The sequence below is a fragment of the Triturus cristatus genome, chromosome 3_2 (assembly GCF_964204655.1).
Source record: "Triturus cristatus chromosome 3_2, aTriCri1.1, whole genome shotgun sequence".
NCBI classification, from domain to species: Eukaryota; Metazoa; Chordata; class Amphibia; order Caudata; family Salamandridae; genus Triturus; species Triturus cristatus.
In genome coordinates, this window is record NC_140584.1 from 176,932,332 (window position 1) to 176,951,195 (window position 18,864).

Below are 18,864 nucleotides of genomic sequence, written 5' to 3' on the forward strand. Positions count from 1 at the left end.
GTTACGGGAGTGATCTACTCATGGAGATGCAAATACAGTGCCCAGTACCAATTGGCCAGCCCCGTCAGCTTACCCATAAAATGGGCTCTGCTGATATGATACCCTAACATAGACACTGTGGGGCATATTATCAACCCAGGCGATAAAATTATCACCGCTTTACTGGCAGAAAACTGCCGCTAAAACGGCGATAATGGGCTTGATAATATGCTCCATGGAATTCCAATTGAAGCCCATGTTAGAGGTCCTTCACATTTAACATGGGCTTCAATTGGAATTCCATAGAGCATATTATCAAGCCCATTATCGCCGTTTAAGCGGCAGTTTTCTGCCGCTAAAGCGGCGATAATTTTATCACCTGGCTTGATAATATGCCTCATAGATAGTTACTAAATTGGAAATGAGAGAGTGCAAGGACAGGAGCAATATTTAACATTATCTTCAATCACCTCATTCCAAGATTTTATATGCTCGGATAGCATGAAATTACAAAATCTATTTTACCCTTTCTTTTCCTATTTTTCAATAGTGCTCCGTTTCAGGGCAAGCCTCACAGTTCCAACTTTCTCAATAGCTTCTGGGGGTGCAGCAGGGGAAACTGATATTCTTCTTGGAGTCACACAAACTTGTTAACCACTACATACGGAAACTTATATCATGAGTCTCAGGATTTTTTAAAAGGCTGGAAGCTGGACTTGGGACTCAATGAGCATGCATTGCAAGGAAAAGAAGTTCAATGGGCTGGTCTGGAAAAAGGCAATACAGCCTGGTGCGGGCCTTCCTCCCTTGCCACAAAATAGTTACCCATCATTTGATCTACCTCAATAAAAAAAGACTGCCGAACTACGATCAAAATCCAGTGAGGAAGAGGCTGTTGTTCAATGCCCTGTGTCTAGTTTTTAAGGCCCTTAATCATCAGGGCTCTTATTATTTAAGAACTGTTTTTAACTGGTGTCTATCCAGCAGACAGTTGAGATCTGCTGGTAAGAGGAAAGTGACTGTTATCTGATTTAGGAAGGCAAGATGGGGTGAGTGTGCATTTGAGGTGACAGCTGCTAGATAATGGAACAATCTCCCAGTAGACATTGCTTGTATTACTTCAGACTCTGCATTTTGCAAGAATGTGAAGACTTGGCTTTTCTCACAGTAATAATTTTCTTATTTGATTACCCCCATATTCTCTTGCTGGTTACTGCACTTTGATACCAGTGGTTTAATGCTTCTCACAAATTTACTAATTTACATTTACAAAATATTGGAGAAAACAAAAGATAAGTGCTAACCGTGCTATATTGGATAGGGGTATATTATACTGGTTGGTTAATATTGAGCAGCCACTGCAAATACCACGTAGTGGAAGGCAAACCTGCTGTTTGACACTATCAGTCTACCTTTCATTCCAAGCAGACAAAGGTGTGATAGATATTAAAGAGATATTTAGCTTGGTATCTGGCATCAGACATGGGTTTATTCAGTTCTTTTTTTTGCCTTTGTAATGATTTAATGGTATCTCTTCCTATTTTTCTTGAAGCAGTGTTGCTTCATCAGTTCTGAATCTACTATATTGGCTTTATAGGTTAATCTGAGCTACGTCTCTGTTGTAAAAATATTTAATCGCTTTGATGTGTATTTTTTATTTCCAGTTTGTCAGTAGGGAAAGCATGTCCAGTGTGGATGATGTTTTAGCAGCGTGTTAGACCTGACATCTTTGGCTTGGTTTCCCCTAACTTTTTGCCTTCAAGACCTCCTGTTTTTGCTGACTTATTGGTCGGCTGAGGATTCTGAACACTTTATCATTGCTAAGCAGTGCTCAAGTGCTTGTGCTCTCTCCCTAAATTATTTTAACATTGACTTAGCCACAATTGGCATATTTAATTTACCTACAAGTCCCTATCAGCGTGCACTACCTGTGCCAAGAGCCTGTAAATTAAATGCAGAACATTTGTGCCACCCACTTAAGTAGCCCTTTCATCATGCCTCAGGCCTACCATTCAAGTGTCTGTGTATGCAGTTTTCAACTGCCTTGTCGACTGGCAAGTTAAACCTTTTGCCGGGTCCAAACCTTCCTTTTTAATACATACACATCACCCATTGGGTAGGCCTGGACAGCCCAGAGGGCATGGTGCAATGCATTTAAAAAGCAGGGCAAGTACTTTTCCGTTTTACATGTCCTCTAGTGAAGAACTCTAAAATTCGTTTTTCACTACTGCAAGGCCTATGTCTCCCATATGATAACATTGGGGTTACCGTATTACATTTTGATAGACCTGGCACATTGGTGTGAGTCTCCCTTCCATTTTTCGTTGTGCCTCATGTATTTTTGTTGGTGTTAGCTGCTCCGTGCACTGTGCCACTGCTGTCCAGTGCCACAGTGCAAGTGCTCCCTACTGTAAATTCATGTATAATTTGTGATTGCATGATTGGTTGGTTTGCTTTACTTGTCAGACCCTAGTACAGTGCACCAGCAGTGCCCAGGGCTTGTAATCCAAATACTGCTGGTGGGCTTGCAGCACTGGTTGTGCCACCCACAGAAGCAGCCTGTAAACATGTGTCGAAGGTCTGCAATTGCAGAGCATGCGTGCAGTCTGGTACTGTCATGCTGACTGGGCAAGTGCACCCACTTGCCAGTCCCTAAACCTTCCCTTTTTTCATATCAGACACCCCTATGGTAGGCCCAAGGGCAGGGTGCATTGTAAGGATAAGGTAGGACATGTCCTGGTGTGTGTGGCATGTTCTAATAGTGAATTACAGCCATTTTCGTTTTTCACTATTGCAAGGCTACCTGTTCTCCATCGGCCAGAATGGGCAGTTTCATTATTACATCGTATAATCCTAATGACTCAGAGAACATGGTAGAAATTCGTATTTGGTATGCATGAACTCAGGATGATAAAATACATCTTTTAGTGAAGTTGGTTTTAACATTCTGTGTTTGAAAATGCCACTTTTAGAAAGTAGGCATTTTCTTGTCTAACCATTCAAACCTGCCTCTGCTAGGCTGTGTGTATCCCTTTGTCTGGAGTTTGAGTGACAGGGCTGGGGAATTCCAGGAGACAGGGTGAGGTGTCCCAGTGGTGAATAGAGAGATCTGCATCCAGATGGGTGGGAGGAGTTGCACCTGGGACATGAATAGGGCTGTGCCTGCCTTCCACAATGCTGGCTCCACCCCTTGGGGAGCGGCTGATGTCTCTGCCCTGCACAGTGAATGAAGAGAAGGAACCTTTTCAACAAAGTGCTCCAGTGCTGTACTTGCCTTCCACAATGCTGGCTCCACCTCCTGTGAGCGTCTAATGTTTCTGCCCTGCACTGTGAAAGGAAAGGAGAAGTCTGGAAAACAGAGTGCTCAGGAACTGGTTTGGACTGGGCAAAGGCCCCTCTGCCTTCAGAGGACAAAGGATTTCTGGGTATAAATATTGGGACCCTGATCCCAAGAAATTAGATCACTTTGGGTAAACAAGAAGAACCTCTGCTGAGGGAGGAACCAGAAGAAGCTGAGGAGGAAACTATCCCTGAACCTGGGGAATTGCCCTGCAGTGGTTGCCTTACTGCCAAAGAGAGGAGAAAGGAACTTTGTGTGTACTTTTGCTCAACTTGTGAAGGATCTCCAAGGGCTTGGAAAAGAGCTTGCCTCCTGCTGAAGTCTCAGGAACAACAGACTTCACCCCCCAGCTCCCCAGAGTTCTTTGGAAGTGCCTGCTGCTGTTGTTGGGCCTTCTGAGGGACTGCGTGTCGCAAGGAGCTGGAAGCGCGACTCAAAAAGGAGAAGCGTGCCGCCGTCGGAGCTGTTGTCGTCGCATCTCGTAAAGTGTGTCGCCGCTGCAGCCTTGCATCGAGCGGAAGCATCTCGCATCATCCAGGAAGTGCCTCGCAACGCCGAAGAAGCGTGTCGCCATCACAGCCATCGTCGCTGACGCATTGCACCGCATCAAGAGAAGAGTCTCGCATCAAGGAAGAAGCGTGTCACCATCGTAGCCATCGTACTTGTCGCATCACACCGCATCAAGAAAAGCGCCTCGCATCCACGGAGAAGCGTGCCGCCGTCGGAGCTGCTGTCGTCGCATCGCGTAAAGGGGTGTCGCCGCTGCAACATCGCATCGAGCGGAAGCGTCTCGCAAACGTCGGAGAAGAGTGTCGCTGCCAAGGCCGCTGTCGTCGCATCGCATAAAGGGTGTCGCCTCTGCAGCTGAAGCATCGAGTCGAGTCTTCTCACAACATCGGAGAAGCGTGCCGCATCTGGAAGATCTTCACGTCTTTATTTCTTTGCACCAAAAACTTCATCGCATCAACATCGTTGCAACACTTTCGTTGCCCTGTGTGTCGCATCTAAAAGGTACATTGACTTAAAGTGTCGCATTTAAGAACTTAAGAGAACTAAGCAAAATCCTACCATCTAAAGTAACAGTATAGTGTGTTTTTGTAGTTTAATGGTCTTGTGGTAAATCTATATAAAGAATACTTATTTTTGATATAAAACCTGTGTGATGTCCATTTGTAGTGTTGTCACTTGGTTACTGTATGTGTTCACAAATGCTTTACACACTGCCTCTGAGATAAGCCTGTCTGCTCGTGCCAAGCTACCAAGGGGGTGAGCAGGGGTTATTTTAGGAGTGTACCCCCTTACCCTGACTAGAGGAGAGGGTCCCTATTTGTCACAAGTGCATACTTGTGCCAACTAGAGACCCCCAAGTCTAACACATTTCAAATGCAAAAACAACAGTTGATGGACAGAATGCAGAACTATGTCATACATTCACCCCAGTACAGAGATCTGGGCCTCAATCCATTTTTGTATTGCTCACCATGCCATTCCAGTTTGAACACAGCCATATGCAAATCAGTCTTGACCCTGTGCCTCACGGGAACAGTCCAGCCCGAACTGCCAAGCCAGGTCATCTCTGGACTGGAAACAAGCATCCTAGGACCGGTTTCGGGGTTTCACCCCTCTTCAGCCAGGATAGCTTGATTCCAGTGGCATGGAGAGCACGGGACCCACGTCTGGGCATACCCGTCCCACTCGGGGTGACAAATGCAAAAACAACAGTTGATGGACAGAATGCATAACAATGTCATACATTCACCCCAGTACAAACATCTGGGCCTAAATCCATTGTTTTTTTGCTCACCAGGCCATTCCAGTTTTAACACAGCCATATGCAAATCAGTCTTGACCCTGTACCTCATGGGAACAGTCCAGCCCAAACTGCCAAGCCAGGTCCTCCCTGGACTGGAAACAAGCATACTAGGACCGGTTTCGGGGTTTCAACCCTCTTCAGCCAGGATAGCTTGATTCCAGTGGCATGGAGAACACAGGACACATGTCTGGACATACCCGTCCCACTCGGGGTGACAAAGGCAAAAACAACAGTTGATGGACAGAATGCAGAACAATGTTATACATTCACCCCAGTACAGAGATCTGGGCCTAAAGCCATCATTTTTTTGCTCACCATGCCATTCCAGTTTGAACACAGCAATATGCAAACCACTCTTGACCCTTTGGCTCATGGGAACAGTCCAGCCCGAACTGCCAAGTCAGGTCCTCCCTGGACTGGAAACAAGCATCCTAGGACTGGTTTCGGGGTTTCACCCCTCTTCAGCCCGGATAGCTTGATTCCAGTGGCATGGAGAGCACGGGACCCACGTCTGGGCATACCTGTCCCACTCGTGGTGACAAATGCAAAAACAACAGTTGATGGACAGAATGCAGAACAATGTTATACATTCACCCCAGTACAGAGACCTGGACCTAAAGCCATCGTTTTTTTGCTCACCATGCCATTCCAGTTTGAACACAGCAATATGCAAATCACTCTTGACCCTTTGGCTCATGGGAACAGTCGAGCCCGAACTGCTAAGCCAGGTCCTCCCTGGACTGGAAACAAGCATCCTAGGACCGGTTTCGGGGTTTCACCCCTCTTCAGCCAGGATAGCTTTATTCCAGTGGCATGGAGAGCACGGGACCCACGTCTGGGCACATCCGTCCCACCCGGGGTGACAAATGCAAAAGCAACAGTTGATGGATAGAATGCAGAACAATATCATAAATTCACCGCAGTTCAGAGATCTGGGCCTACAGCCATCATTTTTTTGCTCACCATGCCATTCCAGTTTGAACACAGCCATATGAAAATCAGTCTTGACCCTGTGCCTCATGGGAACAGTCCAGCCCGAACTGCCAAGCCAGGTCCTCCCTGGACTGGAAACAAGCATCCTAGGACCAGTTTCCGGGTTTTACCCCTCTTCAGCCAGGATAGCTTGATTTCAGTGGCATGGAGAGCACGGGACCCACGTCTGGGCATACTCTTCCCACTCGGGGTGACAAATGCAAAAACAACAGTTGATGGACAGACTGCAAAACAATGTCAGACCTTCACCCCAGTACAGAAACCTGGGCCTAAATCCAGCGTTTTTTTTCTCACCATGTCATACCAGTTTGAACACAGCCATATGCAAATCAGTCTTGACCCTGTGCCTCATGGGAACAGTTTCACTCCTCTTCCACCAGGATAGCACAGTTAGTGCGGGACCTACGTCTAGGCATACCCGGCGCACTTAGGGCAAGAAAGCAAAAGACACACAATTGATGGACGGAATACAGAACAAATCAAAACATTCTCCCCCAGTCAAGAGATCTGGGTTAAATCCATTATTCTTTTGCTCACCATGGCACCCCAGTTTAGACCTGGCCATATGCAAATCAGACTTGACTCTGTGCTTCATGGGAACAGTCCAATCCGAACTGCCATGCCTGGTCCTCCCTGGACCGGAAACAAGCATTCTAGGACCGGTTTCGGGGCTTCACCCCTCTTCAGCCAGGATAGCTTGATTCCAGTGGCACAGTGAGCCCGGGACCTACGTCTAGGCATACCCGGCGCACTTAGGGCGAGAAAGCAAAAGACACACAATTGATGGACGGAATGCAGAACAGCCCAGATATCGCATCACAAGCCCTGTTGATGGGTCTCACACCTCAACCTCTCTGCAACTCAGAACCAATGCATCACTTCGACTGTGTGACACTTCTTCATCTCGAATCTAAGCAACACACTGCAACCAGAGTTTAAGGTTCTTTGTTCAGCTGGCCTAACCTGGTCCCTGTAGCTGGCCCATGCTCCATCTCAGCTGGCCTGAACTTGTAACTTTGCCCCGGTCCAGTGTGGCCAGATATCCCTTGTCAGCACTTTGTGATTTTTTAAGCTATTAAAACTTTCAAATTCAATATTTCTGGTTTCACTGCCTGGATTATTGTCGTTTTGATCGTGCTTTAATTATTAAAAAAGACACCATTTTCCAAAACCTGGTGTGGGCCTTTTTTGATTGAGTGTTTTTACAGTTTTACTGTTTGAAGTGGCGCATAAATACTTTATACATTTCCTTCAAGTTAAACCTGACTGCTCTGTGCCAAGCTACCAGAGGGTGAGCACAGGTTAATTTTGGGTTTGCTTGTACCTTATCCTGAACAATATTGTGGTTGTTGCTTGACCAGGGTTCATAGCCCAGTCAACCACTACCCCAATTTCTAACACAGACATTTCAGGATTTCTCTCAGCAGAAATAATAGTTGAAGAAAATTGAGTGGTCTGACATTGACTGTAGTTGTACTGAAATATTAGCGGTTTTGATGTTTTTTTGACCACTAGATCTTAGATGTCACAAGCAATGTGAAGTGTTCTGCAGACAACTGATCGAAAGCCCAAAATTGCAAAATTTGTATGCAGTCTTTTGGGGGGAAATATAAAATTGCTGAGATTTTTCCAGAATTTCACCCACCGCTGTTCTTCTCAGCAACACCTGGGCCTCCAGTTCTATCTCACTGTCATGCCCTTTAACACAAATCACATTATGCCCACTGGGCAACTTCCTAGGCCCATCTTTTTAGCCACCCTTGAGTGGCATGCAGCAAATAATTTTGGTGTCTTAGTTGTATATCTATCTTCTTCTGTCTATGGATTAATCCACACACCACAGAGAGCCACATTCAGCTTTTAGAAGAGGTAAATGAATGACTTATATTATCTGAATTACGGCATAACACGGCAGAGCAGTGGCGGCTTCTCCATTAAGGTGGTGGATCGTTGCCCAACTCCTTTTTAGCAGTGTAAATAAAAGAAAAAGAAAATGATAGTAACTCAGTGTTATTGTCTTTTATTTGTTCCTGATGTGGCAGATTTGCAGGTGGGTCTTCTCTGCTGACAGAGGAGCAGTGGTGGGCACTTTGTTACTGATCATGAATGTTTGGCCAGATTTCCCAGGCAGGCCAAACAGCCATGAATTACAGCCTGAGTGGAGAACATGCCCAGGCTCTAGGGCCCCATCTGAACGCCGAACCACGATGCTCAGACCAATCACAACTCTGTATTGCAGCATTGTGATTGGCTTAGGAGAGCCTGGGTGTGCTTCCTGTGCTGTCCGGAGTGGAGGGACAGCTTAGGGGAGGCGCAGGCAAATCCCTGCCGACTGCCACTGTGGCAAGAGCACACAATTTGGCCTTAATTCAATGCTGCTTTTTTTTTGTAAAATTATCTGGGTAAGTACAAAAGGCCAAACTAGCCTCTGTCCTCGCAGAATTGTTATGAAGCTGTAAGGTATCGTCTTGCATTCTAGGGACAGTATATATGAGAGAATTAATACTCTAACTTGGCTACAATTGATGTCCTCACCGTGTCATGCTGGAGGTGAAGGTAATCTGTATTAAATCACAATATGAGTGCAGTTCAGACTAAAACGTTGGTGCCACTTCAAGTTTATTTTGTCTTTGAGCTTCTTTGTTGTGTTTAATGTCTTACTTGAATCTGTATGAACAGTTTTATGGTTGATATTGTATCATCTGTCATGCTTGCTTAATTTCTGTGTGTATCTATATGCATCTAGACATGTTCAGAATACAATATTACATTTCTGAATTAGCATAACATACAGGCATCTTTAAATATTGATATGCCAATGTTTTATTTAAAAATAAGTTCAATGAACAAAGATATAATGCGATTGTATTTCATATTAGTGTATCAATCATTGGATTACTGAATCGACGATGCCTTTCCTGTTCTCTTCTCAACAATCACTGCGGGTATTTTAGTGCAACGTTCAGTCCATCGAATCAACATGTTCTATTAAATTGTAAAGGTAAGCAGCATTCTATTAACAATGCAAAGCAATTATAGATTAACTTTCACTTTTTTTCTAGCGGTGTACGGTTATTTGCAAATTAAATGTAAATTTAAACATCTTTAAAAACTGTGTCAAAGTGAAGGGATTTAAAATTGGAGGTGAACCCTTAACTTGGCATTGTTAACTTGATCCATGAAAACTCTTAACAACAGATGTGGCTCGCACTGATATGATAAACACATTTTAGCTACTTCAATAATTTCACATGCTGCGCCACGCAAAATATGAATGAATATGCCATGATTAACGAGATCTCTGTCAGGCAACGCGAGAGGTTAGAAAGCAGCTCACCCTAACAGTTCAGTGTGCATAATTCTCCAAATGAATTGTGAACTCGGCTTTGAGCACGAAGCAGGCGGGCAATTTATCTAATGAGGGAAGGGAACATCACACTTAGACAATTAAAAAATGCAAATCATGTAGCCCTTCACCCCAATTGAGAGACTTCGTTATTACAGCTATGACTCTTTGGGCATTCATAATGGAAACCAGAGCTCATCCTCACGATGCATAAACATGGCATGGAGAAGGGCTAGCTAAGGCCCAACCTGCCTTTGTGTAGATAAGTTTGGCACGTGTTTAGGAACGGTAGAGAGAAAAAAAAATTAGGAAACTTTGAAGGATTTGCTGATGTTATACGAATAGTTCCTGCTCGTTTCCTCTGTAGATAAGAGGATACCATACCATTTGTAGACATTAGTTTTGGATTAACACCTCGTGGCCACGTTGCAGCTTGTAGAGCCAGGTGGATTCTTAAACCCATCCTTTCTGTCCATTCGCCACCCTGCTCCATAACATGATGCCCTCTTCTAGCTCCTGGCACGGTCGTAGTTCATCTCTACATCAGTAAGTAGTAGGAGTGGACTTGGACCCGCAAGGGATGAACAGGACCTGTTTGAAGGCATCTCAGAGTGAACAATCGCCCATGTCCCCTGCCTACCGATTTGACTTTGATAAAGTGATATATAGCTGTCTCTCAGCCTCTGTCTCAGTCTCTCTCTCTCTGCCTGCTTCTACCCCTGAGTGTCTCTGTCTCCCTCTACCAGTGACTACCTCTCTACCTTCCTGACTTTCTTTCTCTCCTCCCCTATCTCTTGCTCTGTCATCTCTTCCCCTATCCAACTTGACCCTTTTCCCATTTTCTAAATCCCTTCACCGCTCTCTGTCTGCATGTGTCTCCCTCTAACTTCCCCTTGCTATTGTCTAACTCACTTTTCTCTGTCACTTCTCCACTTCACTATCTTTTTATCTCTATTCTCTTCCTGACTCACCAACCACTAATTTCCTGCCTTTTTCTCAATATCGCTTCTTTATTTACCAACTTCTCTGTCTTTGTCGCTTCTCTCTACCACCCCTACTTCCCTTTCTCTGCCTCATCTATCTTCTGTTTCATGAATCTTCACTTATGTGACCTGACCTTTTTCTACTTTACTCCCTCTCTGCCACTTTTACTCCTCTATGGGCTTTCTCCTCCGCTTTCTCTGGCTGCCTGAGCTCACGGCTGCTTCTGAGTATCCCAGTTTATTCACGTTTAACATGCAATTCAGTGTTGATTGGTATCACGGGGACATAATTTATCTCAAAATGGGTAATAAGTTGAAAGATGGCCTGAAATATAGCTCACTACAGGTTCCAAAAATCTTTAAAATTGGATTGGGCTGCAACCCAGCAACGTAAAAACCAAAAACATTGAACGGTTATTTCCAAGTCCTCTATCTTTGTCCTTCACCTGCTGAAGAAAACTAATTGTATCTCCTATGACAAAGAATTGAGAGCAGTATCTCACCGGTGGTTGTCACAATGCAATGAACACATGGCAAAGTCTGTGCCCAGCAAGAAACAGGCACCAAAACAGCAGCTCGAGCCTTCTCAGGCAGACTCTGGTTATGTCATATCCCATGTTATGCCGTCTTATTCCTGTCACAGAGACCTATTGGTTCCCACCCTAGGGGGCATATTATCAAGCCAGGCGATAAAATTATCGCCCACGGCAGAAAACTGCCGCTAAAGCGGCGATAATGGGCTTGATAATATGCTCTATGGAATTCCAATTGAAGCCCATGTTAGATGTGAAGGACATCTAACCTGAGCTTCAATTGGAATTCCATAGAGCATATTATCAAGCCCATTATTGCCGCTTTAGCGGCAGTTTTCTGCCGCTAAAGCGGCGATGATTTTATCGCCTGGCTTGATAATATGCCCCGTTATTTTCTTAACTGCTGGCGTTATCTGCTAGCCTTGCTGCTGTCACTTTTTCTAATATCCTACCACTCCTTTATTTACACTCTGACTTTTACTGTCATGGGCATCATTCCTTGACACCCTGGCTGCCTCTGCCCATTAGACACAATGCTGTTACTGTCAGCGGGGCAGTTGGATAAGGTGATCCATGCAGAGGGGCTTATATCATTTTAATATGGGAAAAAGTGATGCACCAGCGACGCAAGGGGCTTGTAAATAAGCCCCAGAGTGTACAAGTCAGCTGAACCTGTATGGTGCAGGAGGAGAGATTTCTCATAGAAACTTCAGGTAATGCAGGAATTCCAAACAATATGGTTGGGCGCAGACTGCTTTGTACACCCCTGTGTCGGGAGGGAGGTGCTTGTAGCAAAGGTGCAATCTGATCATGACACTCCCTCTGGTGAAAGTTCTGTGCACTCTTCCACTCTGCTGTCACATGCTTTGTTTTTGTTATGCAGGATTGCGCAATTTATGCACCACTGCCCTGTAGGTGTTGAGTGCATTCCTGGACAATATAAGTGCAAGTCATGTTTGTGCCATTTGAATTCAGTATACGTGTTTGAGTCGCTTAGAGTGAAGATATGTATCGGGGCCCTGAGAGCACACTTGTGTGCTTTGACCCTGTGAGTGCAGGATATGTGTCTGTGCCCTGTCAGAGCTAGGTATTTTCTGGCCTTGTAAAAACAGGGGGCCTCATTTATGAAAAGTGACGCATCACTTCGTGAAAACAGTGATGCGTCACTTTTCACTGCGCCCTCCCTGCGACTCCAGTGATGCGTTATATTTACAGTATGACGCATCATGTCGCAAGGAGTCACAGGTACGTCAGTATTTCTGACGTATCTGTAGGCGTAAAAGTGACGCATTGCTGGAGTGTGTCACAAAAGTGACGCAACTCCAGCAATGTGTCCTTTCACATGGGGCAAGCCCCATGTGATAGGGCCTGCGTCAGTCTTACTCCTGCTGTGAGGCAGGCGTAAGATATTGATGCATTTGCACCCTAGAAGTGGCGCAGTGAAATCTCGTAGATTTCACTGCGTCACTTCTACGATGCTTACTTACGTGGGAACGCCCACCCTGCATACATTATACCTGACGCAGGTATAATGTAGCGCAGGGGTTTGCAAAGTGACGCATCTAGGTAGATGCGTCACTTTGTAAATATAGCGCATCATGGCGCATGTTTTACGCCACTGGTGCGTCACAAAAAGTGACGCACCGGTGGCGCAAAAGTGACGCAGGGGCTCATAAATGAGCCCCAGGGTATTTTCCATGGCCACAAATGCACTGGTCCTTTGAGACAGTCAGCTGATGAAAGCTGTTGCATTAAAGCCCCAAAATATGAAGATGATCTTTTTGAGTTTAGGTAAATTACAAAATAGAATTCTAAAGATTATTTCAGAATGACCGTACATGTTTAAAGGTTGCATTGCAATAATTTGTTTTAAATTTACTTTCTCAAGTGCTTTTGTCACAGGATAGAGGTTTTACAAAAAACGTTTAAAAAATACATTGTTGCTGCTGACTTCGTGTATTCTTTATTGAATAGCTCTGCATTTATGAATTGCCAAGCCCAGGGTTTTATTTTCCATTTTGTCACTTAATCACAAAGATCATGCCTCCTGTGAAAGATTGTTAGTTGAACTTCGTAGGTCCACATTTTTCTTCCCACTTAAAGCATGAATCTTGCTGGCCCTGCTTTGTCCAACAGCATGCACTCACATGGTCCTCGAAGATCTATAAAATGGTGGAATTCCTTGCTGTCTCCATGTCAGTGGTTCTGCTGACCTTTCAGCAGCTTTTCATTGTTCTCACCACATTTTCCATCATGCTATTCTTAATCCTGCCACATTCTTTGCTGCTCCTGGTAACTCCTCAGTATTATGGGCATAATTTGGATGTTGGTTGGAAAGCCTCCGACCTCAGGTCAGAACAGTAAGAGGCTTTCCGACCGACATCCAAGGTTTAAACTCCGACCTCTTCATTACACCGTAAGGTGCCTGTCACACGGTGCAGGGATTTACACTAACTCCCATTTCTCTATGGGAGCTTGTGTTGTGGGAGATATCCCCCCACCGCAAAAGCTCTCTTAGAGAAATGGGAGTCTGCAAGTGCACCATGTGGGGTCGCATCGTAATACAGTGTTCAGAACTGCCGGCCTATGGTCAGTCAGTTACGACACCAAGACGGTGTCAGTCGGAGGCAACTCCGACCAACTTCATAATATGTCTCTCTTTAGGCTACTTTGTACTTATCTCATCGTCCAGTCTTGGTATATTGCTCATTTCCTTGTGACACAACTAGATAGAGTATGTGGAAGGGACAGGGCATTGATCGAGGGTAGGCAGGGCAGACATGTCAGAAATTTAGTGGCATATTATCAAGCCAGGCGATAAAATTATCGCCGCTTTAGCGACAGAAAACTGCCGCTAAAACGGCGATAATGGGCTTGATAATATGCTCTATGGAATTCCTAATGAAGCCCATGTTAGACGTCCTTCACATCTAACATGGGCTTCAATTGGAATTCCATAGATCATATTATCAAGCCCATTATCACCGTTTTAGCGGCAGTTTTCTGCTGCTAAAGCGGCGATAATTTTATCGCCTGGCTTGATAATATGCCCCATATTTTGTTGTGCCTTTGTCTGTCACTTCGAGAGATAGTTCCTGCAGTTACATTTTCATTGAAAAGCCAATGCCATAAACACCCTGCATCTTTGATATTGCTAAAAAAAAGGTTACTCCTTTTCCAATGTAGATTACAGCAATGAGCTGTCATTGCAGACAGAAGAGGTTCAGAGGGCAATTATTTGCTGATGTAGACCTTCTGCAGAAACATTCCAATTTGTTTTTGTCTATTGCTCTCTTTATTTTCTATCATTCTTCTTTCAGTATTTAAAAACTCCCTAGTAGTCTTATAACACTTCTGCCTCCTGCAACACCAATCATTAAGTGGAACCTGTGGATAAAAGGGCCATTAACGTCCAATATAGCGCCTGGTATTGGACTATAATGCTATAGCCACAATTTCCAGATAACACAGAGGCAGATATAAAGTTACAACCATGCTGTGAATCTCTTAGTTGCCACTTAAAGGGGTTCTGTGGAGCCTGCTGTCAGTTCTCAGTGATAAGGTGTAAAACAAAGGTGCAGACATCTCCTGAGGACTCTCTAGGCCTGCTACCAAAAGAAGGAAGATGATACTGAAATCCAATCACTTCACTAGATCTTTTACTTGGGGAGTCTGTGGACTTCCAGTCCTGCACACACACAATTGATCTAAATCATTAGGCCAGTCCATAATACTGCATACTGTATTTTTTTGTAGGGACAACATAAATTGAGGTTAAACCCATGGCATATCTGACGACTTTTAACAATAGGAATCAATGACGTCTGATTCTTCCCCTCCTGTAGATTACAGTTCTTGTAGGTGAACCTTGTCCTCCATCTGAGTAATATCAATCGCATTGCTTCGGTAGCAACATTTCTAATTGTGATCTACAAAAATTGTTAATTTTGATTCATAAAAAAAACTTCATTATAAAAATAAAATAAAACAAATACACACTCCAGTTTAAAAATACCTCGAGAGTTGTTAACACTTAGGGAAAAAGATAGAAATCTTGGAAAAACTCATTAAAAACAGTTCTCTTGATCCAAGATACCTGTAAATGTCACAAACAGATGGAGAAAAGATTTCATTTAAGAGTGATTTTACCGTATGCCACTGTATTTTGGGCGGGTTTGTAAGCAGGTATTGAAAGCCATTTTTACGTATACGAAACATGATATACTTACGTTTGCAATGGAACAAGGGGAGGCAATTAAAATATTTTATTGTGAATACAAGATGAGCAAAATGTTAATGGCTTGAAGTGATTGATCTACTCTAACTAAGTCGTCTTTTTCTTCCAGGGCCCGATGTTCCAGCTGTTACTGTGCACAGCATAAGCAGCCCGGAAAGTAAGTGTTGGCAGTTTTAGCATGGCTTGTTGATAAGTATAGGCTTCCTGTGAAAATGCATTAAACTAGCAGACCGCATTAGATATTTTGGCAAAGTAGAAAAAAGGGATAGTGCGCGCCCTCCCTGAAATTTTGTCAATGTTTTTTGTAGTTGTGTCGTGCTCCGGGGTATCACTCTCCGAAAGTGAGTGTGGCTATAAACTACAAGGTGCACCCCCAAACCTTGGGGTGTGTCCCCCAGGCACTGACTATAGTCCTCAGAAGAGGTTTCCGATGTTGTAGATGAAATCGTTATAGGTTTTTGATTTTCAAAAAAACTTTATTGAACATTCAAATTCTTTATCGATGATGAGGATTGCCATTTGTAATCCATTACAAATGTCATATAGATGTGAATGACTGATTTATCGTATGTTCCCAATGCATTTCGGCACTTGTGCCTTCAGCAGGGGAAATCTAAAAATGATAGAGTTATAATGAATACGATGTATGAGGATTTGTACTCACCCATGCATTGTGGTGTGAAAAAAGGATCGTGATGAACATAGTAGAACAACGCAGTGACATAAGAGAAAGCTGTGATTAAATGTTCCCAAAATGAAAAATATTAGACTACGGGTGTAAAATAGTGTAAAATCTATTGGTGATTGGAATGATGATAAAGTTTTGGTGAAGACGGTATGAGCGACGCAGTGTAAATTTTAAACGTGAATTTTAAGACGTGATGTTATTACCGTCGATTACATGGTGTTTAATATACCCGAAACGCTATATTGAGTAAGAGAGTAGACGGTTTGGAAAGTTTAGCGTGGTTATCAACAAGTGCATGATGTTCACTATGCCAAGAATGCTAATAGGTTATATAAACGAGTTAAATCGAGTGAGAGGTTAAAACAAATTCAGCGTGAGTCTAAAAGTTAGTATTGCACTTACCGAGTATAAGATGTATCCCCGTGTAAAACTAATGGTACGCGGGAGGTTTGTGGTCGGTTACTTGGATGCGGAAGTTAATATCGGGTAACCACGTGACGTAAATGGGAATATAGAAAATCAAAGAAAGACTATGATAGCGTAGGTGATAGTGTAAAAACAGACTAACGTGAGATTGAACGATGCGTGATCCATGTAAAATCAATGTTTATAAATGAAAAGTATATGAAGCTAATAGGTGTGGCGTAATAAATAAGTGTAACAGGAGGAAAAAAATATTTTGAAAACCACAAAGATAAAAGTGGGTAGTGTCACACGTAGGAACAAGAACATCAATAATGAAACTGTAAATAAAGGTTGACATATTGATAAATCTGGGTTATAGGTTCATGAAGCCTTAAACTATTAATACAATTACAGGTAACAAGCAAATTCTGTACGATCATTCATTACCAGCGGTTTCATTGAGTTTAGAAAATGAATCCAATGATTTTCTCGTTGTAGTAAAAAGTTGTGATTGTCCCGTCCTTCTTTTTTAGCGATGGTTTCCAAAATGCAATTATTGGCATTTGACTTTTGTGAAATTGACTCTTCGACTTGTAATCTGTTGCCATTAATAGCTTCTCATCGTCTAAAATATGTCTGGAAAATGGCATCTTACATTTCTGTTCTTAAGTTATCGGTATAACTGTGATTTACAGGGGGAACATAAGATAGGTAGTTCCCTTGGCAACTCTGTTGGAATTTCCGTTTTCTCTTGAACCGATGGTGACCATTCCACCTAAAGCTACTTCATGCCCTGAGAAGTCCTCCAGTAGGAGGAAACGCGTCGGCTGTATCAATGTGGAAACTTTCATGTATATGACCACGTTTTAAGAAAAAGAAATTTGGAATAAAAAGAAATTTTGTACTAGAACTAGACTATACAAATTCTATCTGTGTATTTTGCAATTAACGTGAGGTGCACCTGTGCTTTTGTTTTATATGATTATGGTCCTATTAGGACTTGCATTGTGACAGAGGGTGCGTTTTCAGTGTGCACATGAACCCCAATAGAAATAGAGGGGTGAGATTATTAGAGGGATAGCAGTTCAGGTGCCCCCGCCCTCCCTTCCCGCCACCGCCGCTTGTCCCCGCCCCTTTTTGCCTTCTGTAACCCTCCCCGCTCCCGCCACCGCCGCTTGTCCCCGCCCCTTTTGCCTTCTGTAACCCTCCCCGCTCCCGCCTCCCAGCTGCTCCGCCCACCCGCGCACTTGGCCTTAAATGGCGACCGTGCGACGCAGGTGAGTGTGACCCACTTGTGGGACACCCCCGCGCCGCACGGCCACCAGCTGCTGCGTGTGCCCCTTGCCTGCCCTCTGCCTCGCTGCCCTCTGCCTCGTCTGCCGGCTGCCGCCGCTGCAGTTGTTTTTGCCCTTGTTTAACGTGACTTTGTGCCTGCTTGGTCTAACTCTCTATTTTTTTCCCTTGTTTATCGTTATTTGTGCCTGTTCTGCTGCTATTTCATTTTTCCCCGTGTTTGCTTCCTTCCTTGCTGTCCGCCTACCTCGGCGCCCCCGCCCTCCCTTCCCGCCACCGCCGCTTGTCCCCGCCCCTTTTTGCCTTCTGTAACCCTCCCCGCTCCCGCCACCGCCGCTTGTCCCCGCCCCTTTTGCCTTCTGTAACCCTCCCCGCTCCCGCCTCCCAGCTGCTCCGCCCACCCGCGCACTTGGCCTTAAATGGCGACCGTGCGACGCAGGTGAGTGTGACCCACTTGTGGGACACCCCCGCGCCGCACGGCCACCAGCTGCTGCGTGTGCCCCTTGCCTGCCCTCTGCCTCGCTGCCCTCTGCCTCGTCTGCCGGCTGCCGCCGCTGCAGTTGTTTTTGCCCTTGTTTAACGTGACTTTGTGCCTGCTTGGTCTAACTCTCTATTTTTTTCCCTTGTTTATCGTTATTTGTGCCTGTTCTGCTGCTATTTCATTTTTCCCCGTGTTTGCTTCCTTCCTTGCTGTCCGCCTACCTCGGCGCCCCCGCCCTCCCTTCCCGCCACCGCCGCTTGTCCCCGCCCCTTTTTGCCTTCTGTAACCCTCCCCGCTCCCGCCACCGCCGCTTGTCCCCGCCCCTTTTGCCTTCTGTAACCCTCCCCGCTCCCGCCACCGCCGCTTGTCCCCGCCCCTTTTGCCTTCTGTAACCCTCCCCGCTCCCGCCTCCCAGCTGCTCCGCCCACCCGCGCACTTCGCCTTAAATGGCGACCGTGCGAACGCGCAGCGGCCACGCGCAGCGGGTGCGCCGATTAAGCGCCGAAGGTGCGCCAAAGGTAAGCCCGTCTGCGCCCGTCCGCGACCGGATCGCGTCCAGCGCCAGGACCCCTGGCCCACGAAGACCCCGACCTACCCGCCTGACGTACTCCGCCGCCACCCTCATCGCTCTCAACACCGGCCGACTCCAAGATTGCCACCAAGCCACACCACGACACACCCACGGACCTTTCAGCTGCCACGCCTGCAAGTTCTCCTGCATCCAGACCAGCCCCGCACCAGCACCCGCCAAGTCGAACACCAGCAGCACCCAC

The 18,864-nt window shown here is 45.1% G+C and overlaps 1 protein-coding gene across 1 annotated transcript in view; it reads left to right on the plus strand.

Annotated features, from left to right (window-relative positions):
- DPP10 (dipeptidyl peptidase like 10) overlaps positions 1–18,864 on the plus strand; it is a 1,675,128-nt gene that overhangs the window by 1,439,703 nt on the left and 216,561 nt on the right. The window contains exons 16-17 of the mRNA XM_085647459.1: positions 9,005–9,126; positions 15,334–15,381. Of these exons, the coding sequence (XP_085503585.1) occupies positions 9,005–9,126; positions 15,334–15,381 (170 nt within the window). The remainder of the gene's footprint in view (positions 1–9,004; positions 9,127–15,333; positions 15,382–18,864) is intronic.